This window comes from Pyrus communis, chromosome 9, assembly GCF_041283825.1.
Source record: "Pyrus communis isolate YQ-2024b chromosome 9, ASM4128382v1, whole genome shotgun sequence".
NCBI lineage: Eukaryota > Viridiplantae > Streptophyta > Magnoliopsida > Rosales > Rosaceae > Pyrus > Pyrus communis.
The window spans coordinates 6,485,524-6,505,674 of NC_142573.1; the positions used below are offsets into that span (position 1 = coordinate 6,485,524).

Consider the following 20,151-nt stretch of genomic DNA (forward strand, 5'->3'; position numbering starts at 1 on the left):
AATGCTCTCGTGCAAACTCGCTTAACTTCGGAGTTCCGATGGAATCCGAAACCAGTTAGCTCTCAAAAGGCCTCGTGTTATATTGAGGTGAGCATGTACATATAAAGCATAGAGGATCCACTCCCCTGGGCGATGTGGGATCTAACAATCCACCCCCTTAAGGGCCTAACGTCCTCGTCAGCACACTTCCGATCAGGGATTGGCTCTGATACCAAATTGTCACATCCTGACCCGGGCTCCACCACATCCCAGGCTCAACTCCGCCGTAGCACGATATTGTCTGCTTTGGGCCCTGACCACACTCTCACAGTTTTGTTTCTGGGAACTCACACGAGAACTTCCCAGTGGGTCACCCATCCTAGGATTGCTCTCGCGCAAACTCGCTTAACTTCGGAGTTCCGATGAAATCCGAAGTCAGTGAGCTCCAAAAATGCATCGTGCTATATGGAGGTGGGCATGTACATATAAGGCATAGAAGATACACTCCCCTGGGTAATGTGGGATCTAACACAAGATGATATGACATAATAGAGCTTTATCATCATATCTATTCTATTAAGAGAACCCTCATTGTCAAATTTTTACCCCCATTTTTTCCTATTTTGCCCTCACTTTTGATACACAATATTGACATGAGGAGGGCAAAACAGTAATTTTGTATCTTTTCAGAAAATGACAATCATATCTCTATTTTTCCTATTTTACCCTTACTTTTTTTAGAAAATGACAATCATATTCCTATTTTTCCTATTTTACTCTCACTTTTGATACATAATATTTACATAAGGAAGACAATACATTAATTATGTAATATTAAGAGAAACTGTCTCATCATCATTATTTCATACTCTTTTTAAAATTTTAAAAGTTAATCACACTCCTTAATAAAAAACAAAAAATAAAATAAAATTGTTCACACACACAAAATGTATGCTCATCTGCTAGTATCTCCGAGTCCATGAGAACTAGTTGGTTGAGTTTTCTGAATGAGGTTTAGTTGCTCATCACTCTCACAGTATTAAGTGATGATCAGATAGTGACGAGTAATAAGGTACACATAATAAACTGGGAATGGTATCTAATTGAGTGTGCATGCTGTACTGCTGGCTGTTTCTGAGCTTTAGAACCCAAATTTGAATGCAGAGTGTAAATACCCATTACTCCATGCAACTACCATACAATTAAGAAGAGGATATCCCTTACTTACCCCCTCCTTGTGCAGATCTCATGGAATATATGTTGACTGTTCAGGGTCCACAAACCCTACAGAACTCAGGTGCACCAAATGCAGTTGAGGGTTATCTATTTATAGCCTTGCCAACTTGTCATAGTAGTACTTTTGAGATCTCAAATTTGGAATCCGATATGAATGTCTAATGTTTTCGATCTTCAAAATATATTTGACACCAATGCTCGAGCCCTCTTGAGACCCCTCGGTCAGTGCTCGAACCTCCCTGAAAACCGATGAACTAGGTTAAAAGTGTTCAACATGTTCAAATTTTTCCAAACTTAACTATGTCCTAACCATGAATGTAGAAGTATATTTTCTTAATTTATATTTAACATATAATTGACACCGATGCTCGAGCTTTCTTGAGACCCCTTGATCAATGCTCGAGCCTCTAGCCGAAAACTAGGTTATAACTTTTAGTCTTAAACATGTTCAAATTTGGGCTAGTTTTCAAAATTTCCGGAATTTAATTTAATTATCTTCTAAACCATGAATATAGAAATTTGCTGGACTCTTTGGACTTGATTAAATGCAGATGGAAGAATAGCTAAGGTGAGGCAGCCTGTGGGAGGTGGGTGTGGTCCACGGTGTGTAAGTGCACCGCCAACTGGCTACGCATAAGGCATCCCTACCAGAGCCTTTATGAATGTCTAATTTGAATCTGTTGTATGTGCGCGTGTAAAATTTGCACTAATTTTTTAGTTGAGCAAATTATTACGTAGTTGAAAATAGCCTAACATGATGGATTTCAAGTCAAAAGAGTAATCTAGCAAATGCTTGTCGTCCCACCACCAACTATTAGGCTTGTGGATTTGGGAATTGATATGTAAAACCTCAGTAACCCTATTACTGGATTTATATATACTTGTATGTATGTATGTATATCTGTGTGCATGTGAAAGAAGGCATGCCTTCCCAGACCTTGTTGAGCGACTTAGAACATGTGAGTAAACAAAACCCTAGAGATACGAGGGAGGGAAAACTCGAACACAAGACCTTGTTGAGTGTGTATGTGAATACACTCTTAACCACTTGAGCTATCTATCTAATATACGTTTCGGCGACTTGATTTCTCGATAATATTTAAGATTCTAAGTAGATAACAATCATTAATTTTCTTGAAACAATGACGATTGTGTGTGGAATATTTTTCTACTTTTTTAATTACTTACGGTAATAATGCAAAAGACAGAATCTTCTTTCCTCAAGCAAGAAAGACTGAAAGAGGAGATATTTGTTTATGTGCTTGCTGTGCGAGAAGAAGAATGCTATAATGGTCTTGTCAATGGATGTGGATGGGGATGGGGATGGAAAAAAAACATTCCCTTATAGTTTATTCAAAAGTAGCCGCTACACTTGACCATCTTCTTGTTTCGACGTTCAAGTTTTAACAATATGAAATTGATCTTATATAAATACCTATATAATTCAACTTATCCATAATTAAGGTCCATAATTTTAGTAAGCCTAAAGAACTTATTGCAAATTTTCTATACTCTAATTATAAGTGAGGTAGCTAGTAACCCACACCAATAAACAAGTGACGGAGCAAGAATTATAGATCAAAAGATCCCAAAATTCTCATGTTATAACACTCTTCTGATCTAAGAAAAATAAAAATATATCGTGTCCTAAGCTACCGACCACAATCATTTGAGTCTAGTATGAGATCGTTCTTGTCATCCTCTTTCTCAATGTCACTCAACCCCCATGCTTAGTATTATGATTTAGATTTAAAATAAAAGTCTTTTTAAGCGGAAGAAGGAAAGGAGGAGGAGGAGAATAAAATATAAGGAAAAAACAATAGTATTAAAAGACTTCAAGCAATAAAATAAAGAAATGAATTAAAAATAAAAATAAAAACCAGCTCTCTCCCACTTCCTCTCTCTCCCTCCGATCATATGAGTCTCACAAAACTCACAGTCATGCCGGTTAAATACTCTTATTTGATATGAATACGGGAATTATTCAACACGTGATTGAGTACATTACAGTCAGTGTGAATAATGTGTCTATTAATTTTCAGTCTTCTTTTTTCCACGCCCGGTTGTTGTTTCCGGCCGAATATATTAGCAGATTTTTGGCAGGAATCTGTCCCCCCCTTTTCGTGGCCGGCCCTCCGAACTGAAGAAACCAGGTACTCGTCCAAATGCAGCTGCTCACTGTTTCCCGTTCCTCATGACTTGTAATCTAAACCTGCGCCATATTTCCAAGCCTCAAGACGTCGCTTCCACTCGTACTTCGCCTGGGTGGGAAGTGTACTCAAAAAAGACCTTGTGAAATATGCAACAAGTGACAGTGAGATATACATTCTGCTAACATATTTACCATGACCATCGATAATTATTTACCTTACTACAGGGTCAGCAAAAGTTGAGAGAAACGTGTAGTACCCCAGCATGGAAAAATGTCCAGACCAGTCAAGAAGCACAGGAATTCCAACCTGAAACACGAGGAATTCTACCTGATAACTGAGACTGCTTACCGAGTTGTATAGAGGAATTTGGTTTACGCATTATCACATCAAAAACGAAAAACAGGAGTTCTTAACTCATTGATTACCTGCTTGAAGATTGATGGAATGATTTGAGGTTTAGTTAACATGACTAGGCCTAATGTCTTGGCAAGAGGTCCAAATTGTACAACATCCTGTCGCAATACACGCTTATATAGTTATAATCTCTCACACTACATCAAGTTCAGCCAACTTGATTCCCATTTCAAATCAAATGAATAAATCAGAAGGAAAGAAAATTACTTGAAGAAATGGTCTTAGGACTGGATCCCCGAGCCTCTGAAGAAAGCAAGCAAAGAAAATTTAATAACACAAAAAAAACTTACTCAACTGTGTTCCATATGGACAGTCCTACCTGCATGCTTTGAAAATTGGTGTAAAGGAGCTCATTGATGAAATCTGGCGGAACATTAGACTCTTTCTTTGCAGACATTGCTCTTTGAAACAACCATGAAGAACTTAAGTTGGGCTGCACTAAACAGATATTGAATCAAAATCAGATAATCATGAGAAGAAAGAAAAATCCAGGGTTACTGCTTTGCCAGTGATCATCAAAGACACCAACCATGTAAGGGTTCAGAAGCGACAAGTTGTACGAGTCAAGAAGATTGTCGCTCATTGCTTCATATATTCCTTTTCACCAATGAAAAAAGATGGATCCTATTAAGTTTAATCTCGTACTAAAATTTGCACAGGTTATCATTTTTTGGACACAAAATAAACAAAGCTCCCATGTAAATGCATACCGTTTGACAACCTGTTGAGGTGCCTAGTCAAGCTTCCGAAACCGCCAAATGAAACGGGTGATTGTATTCCGCTAGCATCACCAAACTGCATGAGAATCATTTTATCACACTTTCCCCTTTTGGTATTCTACCATAATCTATAGGTGGTTTTGTAAGGATATAAGTTACCACCTGTAAAACCCGATTAAAAGCTGCTGGCAGCGGGCTGTCAAGTTCGTCGTCCCCAGTTAAGAATTGAAAGGTGTCAGATACAAAAATTAATCGAGTGTATTCTAACTTGAGAGAAGTACGAGAATATTTCGCTTCTTTGGAATGTGAACAAAAGCTCGTTGCAGTTCAAACAATAGTTTGCATTATTACAATTTACCTGTCACGATATGTAGGAAAAATACCATATAGCACCCTCTGTATCTCCAAGTCATCAAGAGAGACTTCCTACAAATTATTTGTGCGTGGTTAAAACTTGAGCTATAAGGTGAAATGAAATAGCATCTGAACTGGAACGCTATTTTAATGTCTAGAATGGAATTGCATCAGGCCTCATCTGGAGGGTTCTCTAAGCTCGAGAGGCTGGATTAGAACCGAATAACACTAGGGATATTTAGTTCTTTGAACACATAAGTTCCATGTGATGCCCTATGAATGTTTAGAGATGCGAGACAATTATCGGAAGTGCAATGCTCAAGATCTTGGATAAGAGACACGAGGACGAACTAACCTGATACTCTGGCATCAATTTCCAATATTCTTCTAACAGTTCCTCTATCTTTGGCGATTGGGGTTGAGGAGCAAGATAAGTGAACATATAAGTTGTGCGATCTGTAGGACCAGAACCAGCTGGAAATGCCTGTGAAATGTTTAGATAGACTTGAATCTGATAAGCAAAACATCTCCTCTTGACATTACAAGCTACCAACCACAAAATCAAGTTACCTCCCAAAAGAGTTGGGCTTCTGAGCTCCCGACCTTCCTTGCCAATGAACTGCTATATATAACATCACTGGTAGAGTTATTTGTAAATCCACGAGCACAGGATCCAACAACAACGCAAACTCCATCTGGCTTCCTTCCGGATCTTATCTGCCAATTAAGCCATCAATGAGATTCAATTTTAGCCCGGATTGTCCGTATGCATTATAATCTGCTACCTAAGTTTGACATCAAATAGACACAAGAATAAAAACTGTTGGTACATTGATACATGAGGATCAAGAAATTGTGATTAGGTCATCATTCTTTCTATAAATATAACTAACAGTGAAGCGGTTATGTGTTTATACTTTTACAATCTTCAAACTCTAAGGATTAGTTTCTTATTTAAAAAATGCACTCATACTCCAATTATGCAGAAACATAGAAAACCGACCTGTTTTACAATTGGAGAGAAATTCCCCATTGCATCAATTATGAGGCGAGACGACAAAATCTTTTCCTCATTGAGTTGTAAGACCTGTTGAGAAAATTGCAAGAGGAATTCATGCTAGTCATTAGCTCGTTAATCTTCAAATATCTTATGTGCTTATGCAATTGTCAAAATACATGCAACCTCACAAATAATAGTACAATATTTCATGACAATTTTAATCCTTTGTGTTTTAACAGGTTACTAGCATAATTTAGATAGTTTGTAAGAACCATGGTTGGCCTTTCTTGTAAGATACAACTCGTAAAATTTAACGTACTAGAACGAACTATATGGAATTTGTTAGAAACTCACAGCTGCATCTTCATAAATGCTGATGCTGGACACACTGTAGCCTTCAAACATGACTCCACCTAGAGAAGTAAAACGATTCTTCACAACCTCTATAAGCTTCGCTGGCCTGTGATTATAGAAAGGGCGATTCAGAGTAAAGTTTTGAGTTGCAGAACCATCATTCTTTTCCTGTCATTGCTCATAATTCTATCGCTATAAAAAAAACTAATGCAATTTACAGGAAGAAGAGAACTCACGAAACACCAAGATTGAGAATATCGTCAACCCAGATATCACCCTTCCCCTCAAAGCCGCATCTGTTCTGATCAGTACATCAAATGCGAAGAAATAGTTGACATAAATAAACCACATAGTATGAAAGTTGATTGTGTAATACAACCTCCGGCATACTACTCATAAAATAAGCACTGTTTAGGTAGGGATGAACCCCTCTTAAATTTAGTTGATCTTACAAACCGTTAGAAATGTATTGTAGTCAAAGAACTTACAGGGTTGAATTTAGCCGCAGTAACTTGTTCAATGTCACCTTCTAACAGAACTCCGATTTCTACAAGTTCCATGAGCTCTTTCCTTGAGATATTCCATTCCTGTTCCCTCTGATCATTGATCACCAAAATATCCATAAGCAAATCATAATACAGTACATTATATTCCAAAATAAACTTCACAGTACAATTTCTTACCCCCTTTAGCACATTTTTTTCGACAATCCCTACTCGAAGACCTTTGGCGCACAAGGCTGTAGCAATGAAGATTCCCAAAGTTCCACCACAGATTAACACATCAAATGTATCAACCGCTTTGTTAGCCAGATCAGAATTGCTAAAGAGTCCAGGAATGCTCGAAACCACTTTCTGTGGTTCTTCCACAACTACAGGATACATGTCAAAATCACCAACATTTCACCAATTTCGCATACATTTATCACAATCAAATACGAGAAAACTGATGAAATAGCACGCACTCCACCTGTTTGAGCAGAGCAAATAGTAGACCAAACTTGGTCCAGCCTCTTCAAGGCACTGTATGAATATGATCCACCAGCACCACCAACTTCCCCACTCACTGATATACTCTCCATTATCCTCTACACCCAAAATTATTAACTTCAAACAATCATTTACTCAGTTTCCATCCAATGATGCAATTCAAGCTTCCAAAACAACAAGAAGAGAAAAATCTGTGCATAAATTCTCTGTGCAGGACGTCCGCCCTTTATTAAAGAACAAAACGCGCGTAGATATTATCGAAGAAGATTTTTTTGGCTCCTTCCCTATGAAATAGGAATTTGTACGTTTATGCCAATTCCAATTTGATATGCGTGCAAAAAATTCTCTTTACGTGTTTTTGATGAATTACTAGTCAATGTTTCAAACTGTGATTTGCAGGAACGAGGCATGACTCATTCAAGCAGTGTCCTTACCAAAAATATGTCAATATATTTTGTTCGTGACAATAATATCGACAGATTAGCGATGACATATTCACAGTCTATCGTTTAATAAAGAACAGACGTCAGTTCCGTACCCGAACTAACATACGCAAAACAAAGAAACGAAATTTGGAACTTAAATACAAGGGGTACCTGAGTTCTGGAGGGAGGGGCCTGAGTCTGCAAGCAGAGGCATCTTCGAGCTCTTGCACTTCTTCTCTGAGCAAGTAGTGGGCCCTCCTTTGTGCTCTGAAAGAACCCATTGACGGATTGAAGCTGAAGCACCACCATCACTCCTGAAAACTACGTACAGAACCAACTCCTCTCACTTCCGCATCTGACGCTAAAAGCATGTCATATCTAAAGTCGTCTGAAGCCCCAGAAATGTATCCGTCCCAGGACTCGACACGTTCACAAATAACGACCAAACCAACTTCTTTCACTTTTCATTTCTCGAAAAAGAAAAAGGAAAGGAAACTGAACTAGCCAGTTCCCGGTCAAATCTGCGGGTAGGTGCGGGTGAGGAAAAGTTGGTCACGGGTGTGTGACCGAATCAAAGTCCTTGCAAAATAATTGGGGTATTGGATAAACCTTGGAGGAGGGGTTGGGGTTTTAGTTTCAGAGCTCTTCCTGCTTAGTCTCTCACTCTTCTCCTCCGAATTTGAAGGTTGCATCTCAACAGGTAAAATCCCATAACTTTCTCATCTGAATTTAATTTCCAAATTATGCTGTTTCTGGGTTTTGTTCTATTGGATGGAGTTTTTTGCTTACTGGGTTTCACTTAATTTGGAAGAAAAAAGAAGAAAAAACAAATCTTGAGAATCAAAGTTGTATAATTTGTTTGAAATATGGATTAGGGATTAGGGATTTTAGTCCAAATATCTGATTTCTGTCATTCTGTGTGGTGCGTGTTGAGAGCGTGAATCATCATCGGAGAGTAAGCATTACATAATAGTTTAAATTTGAGCGTCTCCTCACGTTGCCAATTGATTTTGCGTTGGATGCTCACTTTCTAATAGAATGTTTTGGAGCTGTTAATGATTGCTACAATTAGTCGACGACATAGAATTTCTGGGGAAAATGTGAGATTTTGAGACCACCAAGAAGCAGCATATTGCCTACTTGTACTCTCTTTGCATTTGGGATTTGGGATTTGGCTATCCAGAGCGATTACGTTAGATCGAGATATCATCTTGTTGGTTTGCCTTTGTTGATTAATTGTGCAATGCCGCATTGTTAGCAGGCAATCAAGGCAGATAAGACATGGCAAGTGTGATCATGGCCCCAACTTTCAGCTCACTCTCATTCAGCAGAAGTGGCAGAGATTGGAGCGAGCGGAGTAGTGCTAATGCACAACCTCGCGGTATGACAGTGAAGGCAATGCGAATAGAGAAACCTCTGGAGGAACTGTACCAAGTAAGAGTGGAAAGAAGGGTGTCACAGGAGAGACTAGCAGAGCTTGGAGTCTCGAGATGGTCAATGTGGAAGACGGGTAAGTGCAAGCTGCCGTGGGACTGGCAGGTGGACCAGCTGGTTTACATTGAGGAAGGAGAGGTGAGAGTCGTGCCTGAAGGCAGCCAGCAGTACATGCAATTTGTGGCAGGAGATCTTGTTCGTTATCCCAAGTGGCTGGAGGCTGACCTCTGGTTCAATGGTCCTTACCAAGAGCGTTACAGTTTCCGAGCCTATGGCGATGATTAGTATTGTTGAATTTTGTATTTCAACATGATATGTACGCTCTTTGGACTAGATTAGTAGACTTCAAGTTCGTATTTGATACTATTTTCACATGAACTGCAAACATTTTTTCTGCATCAAGTTTGCGACTGCTTAAACAAGATTTTTGACAGACCCATCTTCTGGTAATCCCTGAAGCACAAAGCCATGCTTCGCCGAGGACAACATTTGGGTCGCAAATCTCCGCCATACCTTTGGTGCGAAGCGTAGTTAAAGAGAATAGAAAGGAGAAACCACAGCATCGAAGATCCGGGATAGAATAATTTCTTATTGAACAACAAAATCTACCATTTCTGGCATGATGAAGTACAAATTTCCTAAACAAGTATCAAGCTTACGGCTCTAAGAATGCAATCCGTAAGCCGGGACGGTGTCAAGCACTGGACTACGGAAACATTTCCGAGAGACAGAATACATTGCTTTGGTTGAAAGTTGAAACAGAAACAGAAACAGAAAAATGTAAACTTTTCTCACCATTATACAACAAATTTGATCATCAATCTAACAAGTAATAATCACTCATCCCTATAACAAATTCTTTATATTACACACACCTCCATGGCTGTAGAGGGTACAACACTCTTTCCTCCGATTATGACTAATTAGGGAAAACAGAATTTGTGAGTCGCGAGGGCCTCAACTCAACTACCTGAAGAAGCCCGTGGTTTTGGGTTAGTAGCAATGGCAACGGAGGAAGTAAATCTTGAGACAAGCACAGCCTCATTGCCCAAAGCCTTGGAGGCAGCCACATCTTCTAAGCGTTTCCACGTTGACTCACGTTTCTCCTGTGTTTCTTTCTCTTTGGATTCATCTTCTTGGAAGCCAACCAAGCACTCATCAAAGAGTTCTTGATCAACATCTGAGAATATCGTTTTCACATTCAGTGTCAAACTCTGAACAGCTTGATTCCAATGACTCCGTGTGTTTTTCTCCAGGGCTGGGAAGATTATTGGCAGAATCACTTGGCGATTCTGTGTGATCAAATTTCTTATGTGATCGTTATTCCACAAAAACAATGCACGTTCAGCTACCTGCCAGTGGAAAGCAAGTTAAGACAACTTCACATCAAGTAAAACTAAAGTGACAATCCAAATTTCAGATCATTGTAATGAACCATATATATATACCAAATCTTGCACACCAAAACCATTTGCTGTCCAGTTTCCTAAATAGTAAATACCAAATTGTATCTACGTAAGAAAAGGTACTTAAATCAGAAATTCACAGAGACTACCATGAACAGCAGAAATTCTTCACCATCAACCTACTGTGCGCCAGCAAAACTTACCAACAAATGACACCTAAAGTTCTCAACTCAAATGATTTCTAAACTTCCACCGCCATTCAGAACCCATATTGCTCTCCAACTCAAGGGAAATCTCAACTTACACTACTTTGTAAAGCAAATATGAAGTTGTTCATTAATGCACCATTATACTTAGGTGTAACTTGGACAACCCATCTAAACCAATTTTGACAACTAGCACATCACCCCGGTTCCAATGAACCTGAACCACAATCTGAAGTAACCCAACAGTTCTGATAACGGGAATTCTATAATTGTCACTCAACCAAGTGGTGCAGATAAAAAATGCAAAGCGATTTCGTGAACAAGTATGCAAAAACTTGATTTGAAATGAAAGACACAGAAATTTACAGATTTGTTGAAGAAAAAAATCTCCAAAAAAAATCAAAAGCCTCAAGCTTTAACATATCTAGTACATCTCACAAAACCAACTGGGTGACCAGTTCAAAGGGCAACCGTATGAGAATCAATAAAATTCATCATGTTGAGAAACATTACGCTGGAAGAAAGACATTGAAAATGGACAGCCATCAGAAGTATTATTTGAAAAGTACCTGAAAATGTGAGCTGTTTAGGCAGTTACCAATTTGACGGAATAAGGGGACCATGCAGCGCTGAAATTCTGATGGCTGTGTAGCTTCCAGAACCTCTTCCAATTCACCAAGGAACATAACTTCCTTTGAACTATTCGTTATGGGCCAATACTTCAGCAGTCCTCGAATCACTGTATCTGCCAGCTTGGCATCTTTCTCCACAAACTGACTAATGCAATATGAGAGTTGCTGATGGTACATAGATACACACTTGGGCTTGTGAAGAGGAATCAAGGCACGAACAAGGAACAGCTTGTGCTCTTCCTTCAAAGGCAAAGCAAAACCATTGATTATGCTGCCTAAGATTTCAAGCAATTCCGCAATCCCATTGTGCTTCTCAGTCTCAAAAATAAACCAAAAGAAGATGTTGTTGATGGATTTCCTAATGAACGGTCGATGCACCATGAACTTCCCATAAATGCGATGGAGAATCATCTTTAAGTATTCCCTCTCTCTTTGGTCCTCAGAGTTAAACAAATCAAGCAACTTCAACACAAACGAATGATCAATATATCTTTTAGCTAGCTTGGCATCGGTCTCTGGAGAAGCCACGAATCTTAATAGACATTCATACACAATCTGCAGATGAGGCCAAGCTGGTTCCAACATTTGGTCCTCCTCGTCTTGGTCATAAATTTCAGGACCCTTGTTATCAAGATTGGAAGACGAAAATGTACGAAACAGATTGGTCGCCACCATCTTTGTAATCTCTTGCATTGCAACCTCATTGAACTTCGATGTTACTGATGAAATGTAATCTACAAGTTCAAGCAAAGTTTGCCTCTTGACGTCCTTCTCCTTGAGATTCTTCGAGGGATCATTAAATTCAAAAACCACACAACACATATTCAACTTCTTAATAAAATAATTCTGCCTTTCTGAACTTGGAACATCCTTGAAGCTCGGCAGAGCCTCGTATGCACCCGCTGACAACAAAGGACCTGCTTGAGTTGCAAGGGGAGCTGATTTCTTTGAGTGATTCGATTTAACACCGCCTGAAGAGTGCGCGGTAAGAACCCCATTGCTCGAACGAGAATTGCCCGAACCCAAATTCGACGAAGATGAGCTCGATTTTGAGCTGTGGGATGAATTTGGGCCATTCCCATTTGCCCCTCCGTCACGATACGAATCGCTTTGCGATGATTTCGAGGGTTTCCGAGGTATTTTACCCCATATATTTTTTATCATATCTACAAAACTTTGACCCTAAACTTCTGTAAATACTAATCGAGCTTTCTAGCTCAGAACCGAATTCAAATCATTGGCATTCCCAAAATCCAACAATCCAATCCACACGAAAGGTCACAATTTATGAACAGAAACAAAAACGCTATCAGAGGAACATGCCCTTGCCCTAGACGATTCATCCGGGCACGAAATCCTCATAATTCCGGACAAAGAATTCAAATTGAAGGGAAAAAATTGTGGGTTTTGAACAGATTGAAGAGATACGCAAGAAAAATCGACTTACATTGACTGCGTAAGCAAAGGGATCCGAGAAAGTGCGAAAAAACGCGAGAAAATGTGAAGGAAGACCTGGAAAAATCCGAGCCGCAAGTCTGGAAGTCAGGTCTTCAGCTGATAAAACCCCACAATTTGAAGAGAGACAGGCAAAAGGGTAAAGCCAAAAGAATCATAGTTTAAAAAAAAAAAAAAAAAAATGAAAAAAGGGAAAGAAAATTGTCTGGTTAGATATAAATACAGCGGAGCCTCAACATTTCTCTGCAAAATGTAAGCTCCTCTCCGTGAAGAGAAAAAAAAAAAAAAAAAAAAAAAACCCCAACTTTGCTTTCATCGTTGTTTCAAACTGCCGATGGAGAAAACGAAAGCGGAAGCAAAACAAGGAAATTGGGAGAGTTGCTATTTACACAAACGCCCTTTAACCGTTTAACCTGTATTTTATTTTAATTTTAGAAAAAATTAGAATTAGATGCTTATTTTAGACTTTTATAGGCTAAACATTTATGTTTTTTGAGTTTTTGATTAAGTTTTTGAAACTTTTAATTAAGATACTCAGATTTGAACTACTTCAGATTAATTGAAATTAATTTACATTTAAATATTTGCTATATATTTTAAATAATTTCAATTATATTTAGGTCTAAAAATTTAAACTTTTTAAATCTAAATGTACACCCATGCCAAATGGTAACGTACCAACATTAAATAAAAATGTACCAATTTCAAACGAAAACATACCCACCCCAAATTAAAACGTACCCAATTATAAACTATATTAAAATGAATATTCATCATTTTGGAATGTTTAAAAATATGTTTGATTCATACACAATGCTCTAGATAGTCTTATTTTTTGGTAGATAAGTCTCTTGAACAACTTTTAGTTGATCGGAAATAAATCCTTATTATTGTAGATAATGCTAAATAATAACGATAAATCATATAATTTTGAATTAACAAAACGGCTATGGTCCGTTGATTAGTGAGTCTTTCTATAAAAAATTAATTAAAGTAATTTAAACTTTTACATTGTTAACGACTCTTTCTATAAATAAATAAAAAATTAATTAAGTTAATTATTAGGACAAAAGTAATAAAACTTATGTTTTGAAAACAAACGTACCAAAATTCAAATGTACCAAGAAACCAAATGGACCAAAAATTCAAATGCACCAAGAAGCCGAATGGACCAAAAATTCAAATGTACCAAGTAACTAAACGTACTATTATAATCAAACGTACCGATATAACCAAATGTACCTAACAACAAGTTTTGTTACTTTCTATTTAATTTACTTAAATAAATATTTTAATAATAAATAAATAAATAAAATCTTAAATCATCATAATAAAAGATGCATAAAAATAGGAGGAAAAAAAGGAATGCTAACTTGAATAGACATGTAATGAAATAAAATTAAAGTACTAAAATTGTAGGGAAAATGTTTAATCAAATTTGCAAAAGTAATAGATGTTTAATCTATAACATTTAAAAACGAGACGTTTATATCAAAACGTCCCTTTATTTTATTTCTAAAAATTGAAAGAAAAAAAATCTTTTGTTTATAAAGTGAAAATAAACTTGCATAAACTATGAAATGAATAAATTGGCGAGACTAATTTTAGTAGGACTGGTATGAGCATGACAATTCTCGCATCTCTAATAGAACCATGTGCGATTGAGTGGAACAAAAAATAAATAAATTAGAATTTAAACCCGTGGTAGTCCATTAACAAATTTTATGTTCATCAAATACAAAGATAAAAATATACTTTGAGATGTGCACATTCTTCTTCCTCGTCTATCTGCTGACTCTCTTAACTTCTTATACAAACTGCAATTGTGAGCCAGCTTTTGAAGAGTTCCTCGCGGTCTAGGTAAGTTTTTCGACAAATTCTTAAAACCAAGCACCACCCGTTGCAACCGAGCTCCTCCATATAAGATCTCAAGGTCAACTCCTCGACGAGGAGAAGGTTCACAGTCAAGTATATTTTTACCCTGTATTTAACGGATATTTATCGGAAAAATTACTTTTAACCTACATTTGCCAAAACACTACATGAAGATTCAAATCTTAATTTTCCACCACAAAGCTATTTTCGATTGCCTTTATCACCACAAGCACTGTTTATCCATTTTTTGTTTTTAGTCGAAATGAGCACAGTTTATCCTATTAGGCCATTGTTGAAATTATCTTTTCTCAGTAAAAGTGGATCACTTTATCAATAATACAAACATTAAATCCAACATAACCTGTTATTTTTTAGTACAATGAACAAATATATAGTATAAATAGAAAAAAAAAATTAATATAATATCTATAATTATAAATAAATAAATATATATATATATATTAAATAGCTTGGTTGGCCAAGATAAGAGAATCATCAGCTTTGCTGGCCAAGTTAGGTCAAGATGCCTCTTTAGACATCTCATGACTCTGTCTTCCATTTGGTCTCTAGATAGAGAGAGAGAGAGAGAGAGAGAGAGGGAGAGATTTTAGATAATGTGTACCATAGTAGCATGGTAATAACAAAGACCAGAGAAATGTACCAAAGATGCGACTCGACGTGAATCCAGAATTTGATTCTTCAAAATCTGAGACATGCACAAATAACATACAGCAACAGTTAATTATGCAGGTTGACAAAAGCATGCGGTTATGATAATGGCAATACATGATGATCCTCAAACCGGTGGTTAAGTAGCACATTCACACGCCTGCGTAGACAGTCGATCTTGAGGGGGAAAATGGCATGAGCAGGGAGAAAGCAGGCTGATAGAATAGAGCTCAGCTCCACCAGCCAGTAAGATCAACCCAGTGGCAACTGATGTGTTTACAAGGACAAAGGGCAAACCCACCAGTTAAGTCAGCCAAATGGGGTTGTTCCAGTTACTCCTGAAACTGCACCCGCCATGCCTTTGATCAACATATGCAGCTCACTTTTTCGCATGCCCAAAGACAGACAGTGAAGCAAAAGAAAAAGGGGAGAGGAGGGGGGTGATTCAAAAAACTAAAACTAAAACAGTTGCCATTGCATGCAATACTGAGTAATGCCAGCAATAAACACATCGCCACAAATCCAAGGTTCCTCCTAAATGTTTGGTTTGATGTGTTCTCATTTGTTCTGTGCTCAAATATGATTTTGATGTCTTGCAAGGACAACATAGAACACAAAGTCATTGCCTATGTCTAGCACGCATACAAACATTCAAAAGCTATAAAAAAAGGCCTTTGGATTGTGCAAGCGCAGTATCTTCTCTGCACTGTACATTTCCACAACACACAACACCAGAGCTAATGCCAAAGAAGTCGGATACCTCCTCACTAAGCATCCAAATCAAAAAGTCACCTCTTCCGGCGCTTTGGCTCCACCTAGAACAAAATTCAAAACAGAAAACACCATCATTGTTAATAAGATATGATCCTTCACTGACGCAAGGAAAGCAAAAGGATGATGTTGATATGAGCTCAACAAAATTACATCAGAAACAGTCAAAACAATTTACTTAATGCTCTGGTTTAGGCTTCAGAGAACTAAATGTGCCATTTTAACAGCATTACCTAAAATTAATTCCAATAGTTAACAGAGTATCATAATCACTATCCATAAGACCTCTCTCTCTCTCTCTCTCTCTAAACTTTAAGTTTTCTTTATCCACTATTTATTTCATAGGTTGTCACTGAATCATCTAACATTTTTGGCTAAGGAAAACCAATTGTTTTAGGCAAAGACAACGTCTCCAGCATTCCAATTTTCAATCTGCATTAACTAAGGAAAAATTGAGTAAATAGTGACAAAAGAAACAAAGAAACACAAATTCTCTTAGTCTGGACAACTGCCTTAACTGGGATGCATTCAAGAACATTTTGGAATTGGATGAACAAAACACACAGAATTTTTACCTTAGCCTCAACAGATGGTGATACCGGGAATGTGTTCAAGGATCTTTTGGCATCATCATCAGATGAACATTCAGAACACAAAAAGTGCTCCAACTTTTTTGCATCTTCAATTGTCATACCCATACAAGAGGGATGAAACCTGCAAAAGATGAATGCAAAACACGAAGCATGTCTGTTATTAGCATTTACAATGCCACCTTAATTTAATTGAGAACACCAACATTTAATTACGTTGCCGAGGCAAAGGCATTGTGATGGTAAAAAATTCCATCAGATAGATTGTGGACCTAAAATGCACCTGTCAAAAGTAAAATATTCCACTATCTTTGAAGTGTTTCTTAACAGCAACCAACCAATTTTCTGTTGACAGTGCACTTCATCTGATCTTATATTGCTCGAGTAATACAACAGGCTCATGCAAAAGTATCATAAGTAAAGGTTAAAACAGAAAAAGAAAATCACAAAAGCCAGCTTAAATTTTCAATCCAACTCCTATTGATATAGATATTGTCAGCATTATTTCCATTAAGAGTTCCGCTAAAACCATTAATAAATATCCATTGAAATTTAATACCCTTCCTAAGATCAAGTTCTCAAGCATCCACCAAACAACTATCAAACTTAATAAACCAAAAGAAGACCTTGTACAATAGACACATACCATGTTAAGCATAAGCAGACATTTATTGCCTTAAATTCAGCAAATTAGAAGGTTCGAGATTACTGGAAATGAAGGTAAAAAGGGAAATCAAATGAGTCCCCCGCCCCAACTCACATTATACATGGTTTTAAAAAGACAAACGCATTCCATGTATTGAGGGCTACTGAGATTGAGCCACAGTGCATATGTTTTGAAACCCAAATATGGTCAATAATACCTGATATTTGCTATGAATTAAAACTCTTCATGGAACATTCCACATGCTTCACTAACTCCTATACAATAAATGAAGCTCAATGTGTTTGCCATCGAGCAATCTGAAAGTTTGACAAACATCTCATCTCATCATCTGCAATACCTAAGTAGTAATTGAATTTAACAATCATCACCTTCACATTCTACAAATGGAGTCATATGGCACTAGCAGTCACGATTTCCATTTTCTATTCTACACAACTACTCATCAATAAAGCTTCTAAAAGAAAATTGCATACACTTGATGATTATTGAAACAAAATGCATACAAACTTTGAAATGGATGAAAAATACCAAGCACAAAACAAGAGAGTTACCAGTCCTTGCATCCCTCACATTGCACCATAAGGTCATCCGGATTGTATGGCATCTCACATTTACAATACCTTCCAACACAATAACCATAACCGAATAATTTCAAAAATCAATCATTAGATTCAATACCAATCATATATTTATCGGTCAGCGTTTGTGTGTGTAACAGATATAGTACAAAACAAAAAGAACACATTGCTTACACAGCCACGCGGTCTGGTGTGAATCCTCCTGTGGAAGCCTTGTACTCAAATCTACAAAAGTAATCCTCAGCTCCCACATTCTCAAGCTTAGTGTAGTTCTTGAAGGAGTGCACTGTACACTTCCCTTCGATTGTGTGTGCACTCTGGACATCATAGTGGTCTGATAAAAATAGCTCCTTGGCCCCATGGAACTGTCTTCTTCCTCCAATTGATTCCTCAGGCCGATAATACCATCGAACCCGAACCTTCACATTGTTTCGGTGGTCAGCTTCGAGCTTCTCCACGCGTGCCACATATGGAGGCTTATCAGTGTCTGACGGCCGCATTAGCACACAATCACCAGCTGACCATTACAACATCAATTGAAATATCAATGCCACACAAAACAAAGAAACATTAACTTAACTTCATAACAGTTGACAAAAAACCGAGTCTTTAGTACCAATAATTTGAAATACTATGACAAGTTTTGGATTTCCAGAGCTCGAAATTCAAATTTTGAATCTGGGTTTTACAGATAACTTCATATATATATATATATATATATATATATATATATATATATGAATATATATATATATATGTAAAGATCGAAATTTTCGCTCTCTGAAATCTAGATTTAATAACAAGTGAGACGATTTCGAGTTTTTAGAAGCTAAGCTTGAAAAAATAAATTTTGGGTTTCTGTCAGAGAGAGAAAGAGAGAGGATAGTTACGTCGAACGATTTTGTTGGTCCCCTTGATGGTGTAAGAGTCAAGGTCCTTTTTTCCAGGCTTGGTCTTGGCCATGAATGTTGAGCAGCTCAACTTCTGCGATTTCAGACAGGCGGGTGGCGGCGGAGACACGGAAGCCGGATTTAGGGAAAATGTGAGAAAAATGAGGCGAAATTGTTGTATGAAAGTGATGAATTTATATTAGGGTTTTGTGGATTAGATGGAGGGCTTTAGAAGGTAAGGGTTTAATGGCAAACGGAAACCCTAGAAATTAGAAGGTTTGGACAAACGGGGAAAGAGGTGAGGAGAAGATTTGGTCGGAAAGAGAGAGCGCTTTTGCTTGGATGGATGCGACTTGCGAGGATGAACAGAATGGATGGCAATAGCATCATGTATCATGCATTCATCATCACCACCATCATCATCCATTCTTCCATACATTCATGCGCATTTTATATACTAAAACAAAATTATGTCTTGCTTTCTTTTTACTAATAGTGATGTCGTCGACAATCGTCTGATGATTGTCAACTGTTAATGTAAGCCGGTCATTGAACGTATGGTGCATGTTCTCAACGCGTCACTCATGTATGCATAAATGGTTCCTTCAAAGTCCAAACGCATAAATCTATGTCTTCAACGCGTCAACCATGCACGCACTAAACGAGTTCCTCAATGCACGTATGGACGAGTCACTCTAACACTACCTTTTTTGATACAACGATATTGATCTGAGTTGAATCTATGACTACTCATTTACAATGGGGCAACCACTAATTATGTATCGAACGCAATACAAATTTAATCCGTCATCGTCATCCATGTGAGTTGAATTTGTGACCTTTCACTACAAATGAAAAGAAATACTCTTAAATTGTAGTACTGTGGTAAAACCTCTCTAAGGTTATCCATTGGGATCAAACAAATTTTATAACTTTAGAGAGGTTATTACTTAATAGAAGGTAGTAAAAAAAAATATAACTTATGTTATTTCCTAAATAGGATTTCTTAGGTGCCAAGTATTTTATTTTTTACATATTTTTGTAGTCGTAAACTATTATAATTATGTGAAGGAATGTTTCCTTAACATGGAGCCAAGAAAAACTATAACATATTATAATATGAAACTTATTATAATACATAACTGAAATATCATTTATTGGCTTAATAAATATTGTATTTTCTAAACAAGATTCTTTGTGCGCGAAGTATTTTATTTCTTACGTATTTTTATACTCATTGACAATTATAATTATATGGACGGGGTGTTTCCTCAAGATGAGATTAGTTTAAATTATAAAAGGGCATGTTCGAGAATACATTTTGAAATAACTAAAAGTGTTTTTTGCTAACTAAA

General features: G+C 37.3%; 4 protein-coding genes across 8 annotated transcripts; 1 reads left to right on the top strand and 3 right to left on the bottom strand.

The window, feature by feature from the left end:
• Nucleotides 1–3,019: 3,019 nt before the first annotated feature.
• Nucleotides 3,020–8,096, bottom strand: LOC137739627 (Lycopene beta/epsilon cyclase protein). Of its 4 annotated transcripts, none has more exons than XM_068479264.2 (18): nucleotides 7,795–8,096; nucleotides 7,179–7,296; nucleotides 6,893–7,080; nucleotides 6,698–6,805; nucleotides 6,446–6,510; nucleotides 6,210–6,315; nucleotides 5,859–5,942; nucleotides 5,426–5,572; nucleotides 5,211–5,339; nucleotides 4,860–4,927; nucleotides 4,664–4,697; nucleotides 4,493–4,577; nucleotides 4,312–4,379; nucleotides 4,102–4,215; nucleotides 3,990–4,025; nucleotides 3,794–3,880; nucleotides 3,583–3,674; nucleotides 3,020–3,504 (listed from the first exon to the last, which is right to left on the bottom strand). In XM_068479264.2, the coding sequence occupies exons 1-18, from the start codon at nucleotides 7,930–7,932 to the stop codon at nucleotides 3,408–3,410; spliced, it is 1,764 nt and encodes a 587-aa protein (XP_068335365.2). In that variant the 5' UTR covers nucleotides 7,933–8,096; the 3' UTR covers nucleotides 3,020–3,407. The 4 variants fall into 4 exon arrangements, with proteins under 4 accessions (XP_068335365.2, XP_068335364.2, XP_088555696.1 ...); XM_068479263.2 differs by having other exon boundaries at nucleotides 3,583–3,695; nucleotides 7,795–8,059; XM_088699570.1 differs by having other exon boundaries at nucleotides 7,179–7,315; nucleotides 7,795–8,059.
• A 105-nt stretch (nucleotides 8,097–8,201) lies between these two features.
• On the top strand, nucleotides 8,202–9,459 carry LOC148694136 (RmlC-like cupins superfamily protein). 2 transcript variants are annotated; one of them, XM_088699572.1, is made up of 2 exons: nucleotides 8,202–8,323; nucleotides 8,882–9,459. In XM_088699572.1, exon 2 carries the CDS (start codon nucleotides 8,905–8,907, stop codon nucleotides 9,340–9,342), a length of 438 nt encoding a protein of 145 aa, XP_088555698.1. In that variant the 5' UTR covers nucleotides 8,202–8,323; nucleotides 8,882–8,904; the 3' UTR covers nucleotides 9,343–9,459. The 2 variants fall into 2 exon arrangements, with proteins under 2 accessions (XP_088555698.1, XP_088555697.1); XM_088699571.1 differs by having other exon boundaries at nucleotides 8,209–8,323; nucleotides 8,885–9,459.
• A 167-nt stretch (nucleotides 9,460–9,626) lies between these two features.
• Nucleotides 9,627–13,113, bottom strand: LOC137739701 (serine/threonine protein phosphatase 2A 59 kDa regulatory subunit B' gamma isoform). Its single transcript, XM_068479375.2, has 2 exons — nucleotides 11,239–13,113; nucleotides 9,627–10,409 (listed from the first exon to the last, which is right to left on the bottom strand). The coding sequence occupies exons 1-2, from the start codon at nucleotides 12,463–12,465 to the stop codon at nucleotides 10,020–10,022; spliced, it is 1,617 nt and encodes a 538-aa protein (XP_068335476.2). The 5' UTR covers nucleotides 12,466–13,113; the 3' UTR covers nucleotides 9,627–10,019.
• A 2,641-nt stretch (nucleotides 13,114–15,754) lies between these two features.
• On the bottom strand, nucleotides 15,755–19,252 carry LOC137740056 (chromatin remodeling protein EBS). Its single transcript, XM_068479845.2, has 5 exons — nucleotides 18,797–19,252; nucleotides 18,081–18,423; nucleotides 17,880–17,948; nucleotides 16,647–16,785; nucleotides 15,755–16,115 (listed from the first exon to the last, which is right to left on the bottom strand). Exons 1-5 carry the CDS (start codon nucleotides 18,867–18,869, stop codon nucleotides 16,089–16,091), a joined length of 651 nt encoding a protein of 216 aa, XP_068335946.2. The 5' UTR covers nucleotides 18,870–19,252; the 3' UTR covers nucleotides 15,755–16,088.
• Between the last annotated feature and the right edge of the window lie 899 nt (nucleotides 19,253–20,151).

What these genes read in the sequence shown, in the direction of transcription:
- LOC137739627 (XM_068479263.2), bottom strand. Translation starts at nt 7,932, where the DNA reads ATGGTGGTGCTTCAGCTTCAATCCGTCAATGGGTTCTTTCAGAGCACA. An exon ending in CCCCTCCCTCCAGAACTCAG is followed by an intron (nt 7,297 to 7,794) that starts GTACCCCTTGTA and finishes TTTTGGGTGTAG; the next exon opens with AGGATAATGGAGAGTATATC. An exon ending in CCTCAACAGGTTGTCAAACG is followed by an intron (nt 4,380 to 4,492) that starts GTATGCATTTAC and finishes ATTGGTGAAAAG; the next exon opens with GAATATATGAAGCAATGAGC.
- LOC148694136 (XM_088699572.1), top strand. Translation starts at nt 8,905, where the DNA reads ATGGCAAGTGTGATCATGGCCCCAACTTTCAGCTCACTCTCATTCAGC.
- LOC137739701 (XM_068479375.2), bottom strand. Translation starts at nt 12,465, where the DNA reads ATGATAAAAAATATATGGGGTAAAATACCTCGGAAACCCTCGAAATCA. An exon ending in TAAACAGCTCACATTTTCAG is followed by an intron (nt 10,410 to 11,238) that starts GTACTTTTCAAA and finishes TTCCACTGGCAG; the next exon opens with GTAGCTGAACGTGCATTGTT.
- LOC137740056 (XM_068479845.2), bottom strand. Translation starts at nt 18,869, where the DNA reads ATGGCCAAGACCAAGCCTGGAAAAAAGGACCTTGACTCTTACACCATC. An exon ending in GACCAACAAAATCGTTCGAC is followed by an intron (nt 18,424 to 18,796) that starts GTAACTATCCTC and finishes TGTAATGGTCAG; the next exon opens with CTGGTGATTGTGTGCTAATG. An exon ending in CACCATCTGTTGAGGCTAAG is followed by an intron (nt 16,116 to 16,646) that starts GTAAAAATTCTG and finishes ATTTTGTTCTAG; the next exon opens with GTGGAGCCAAAGCGCCGGAA.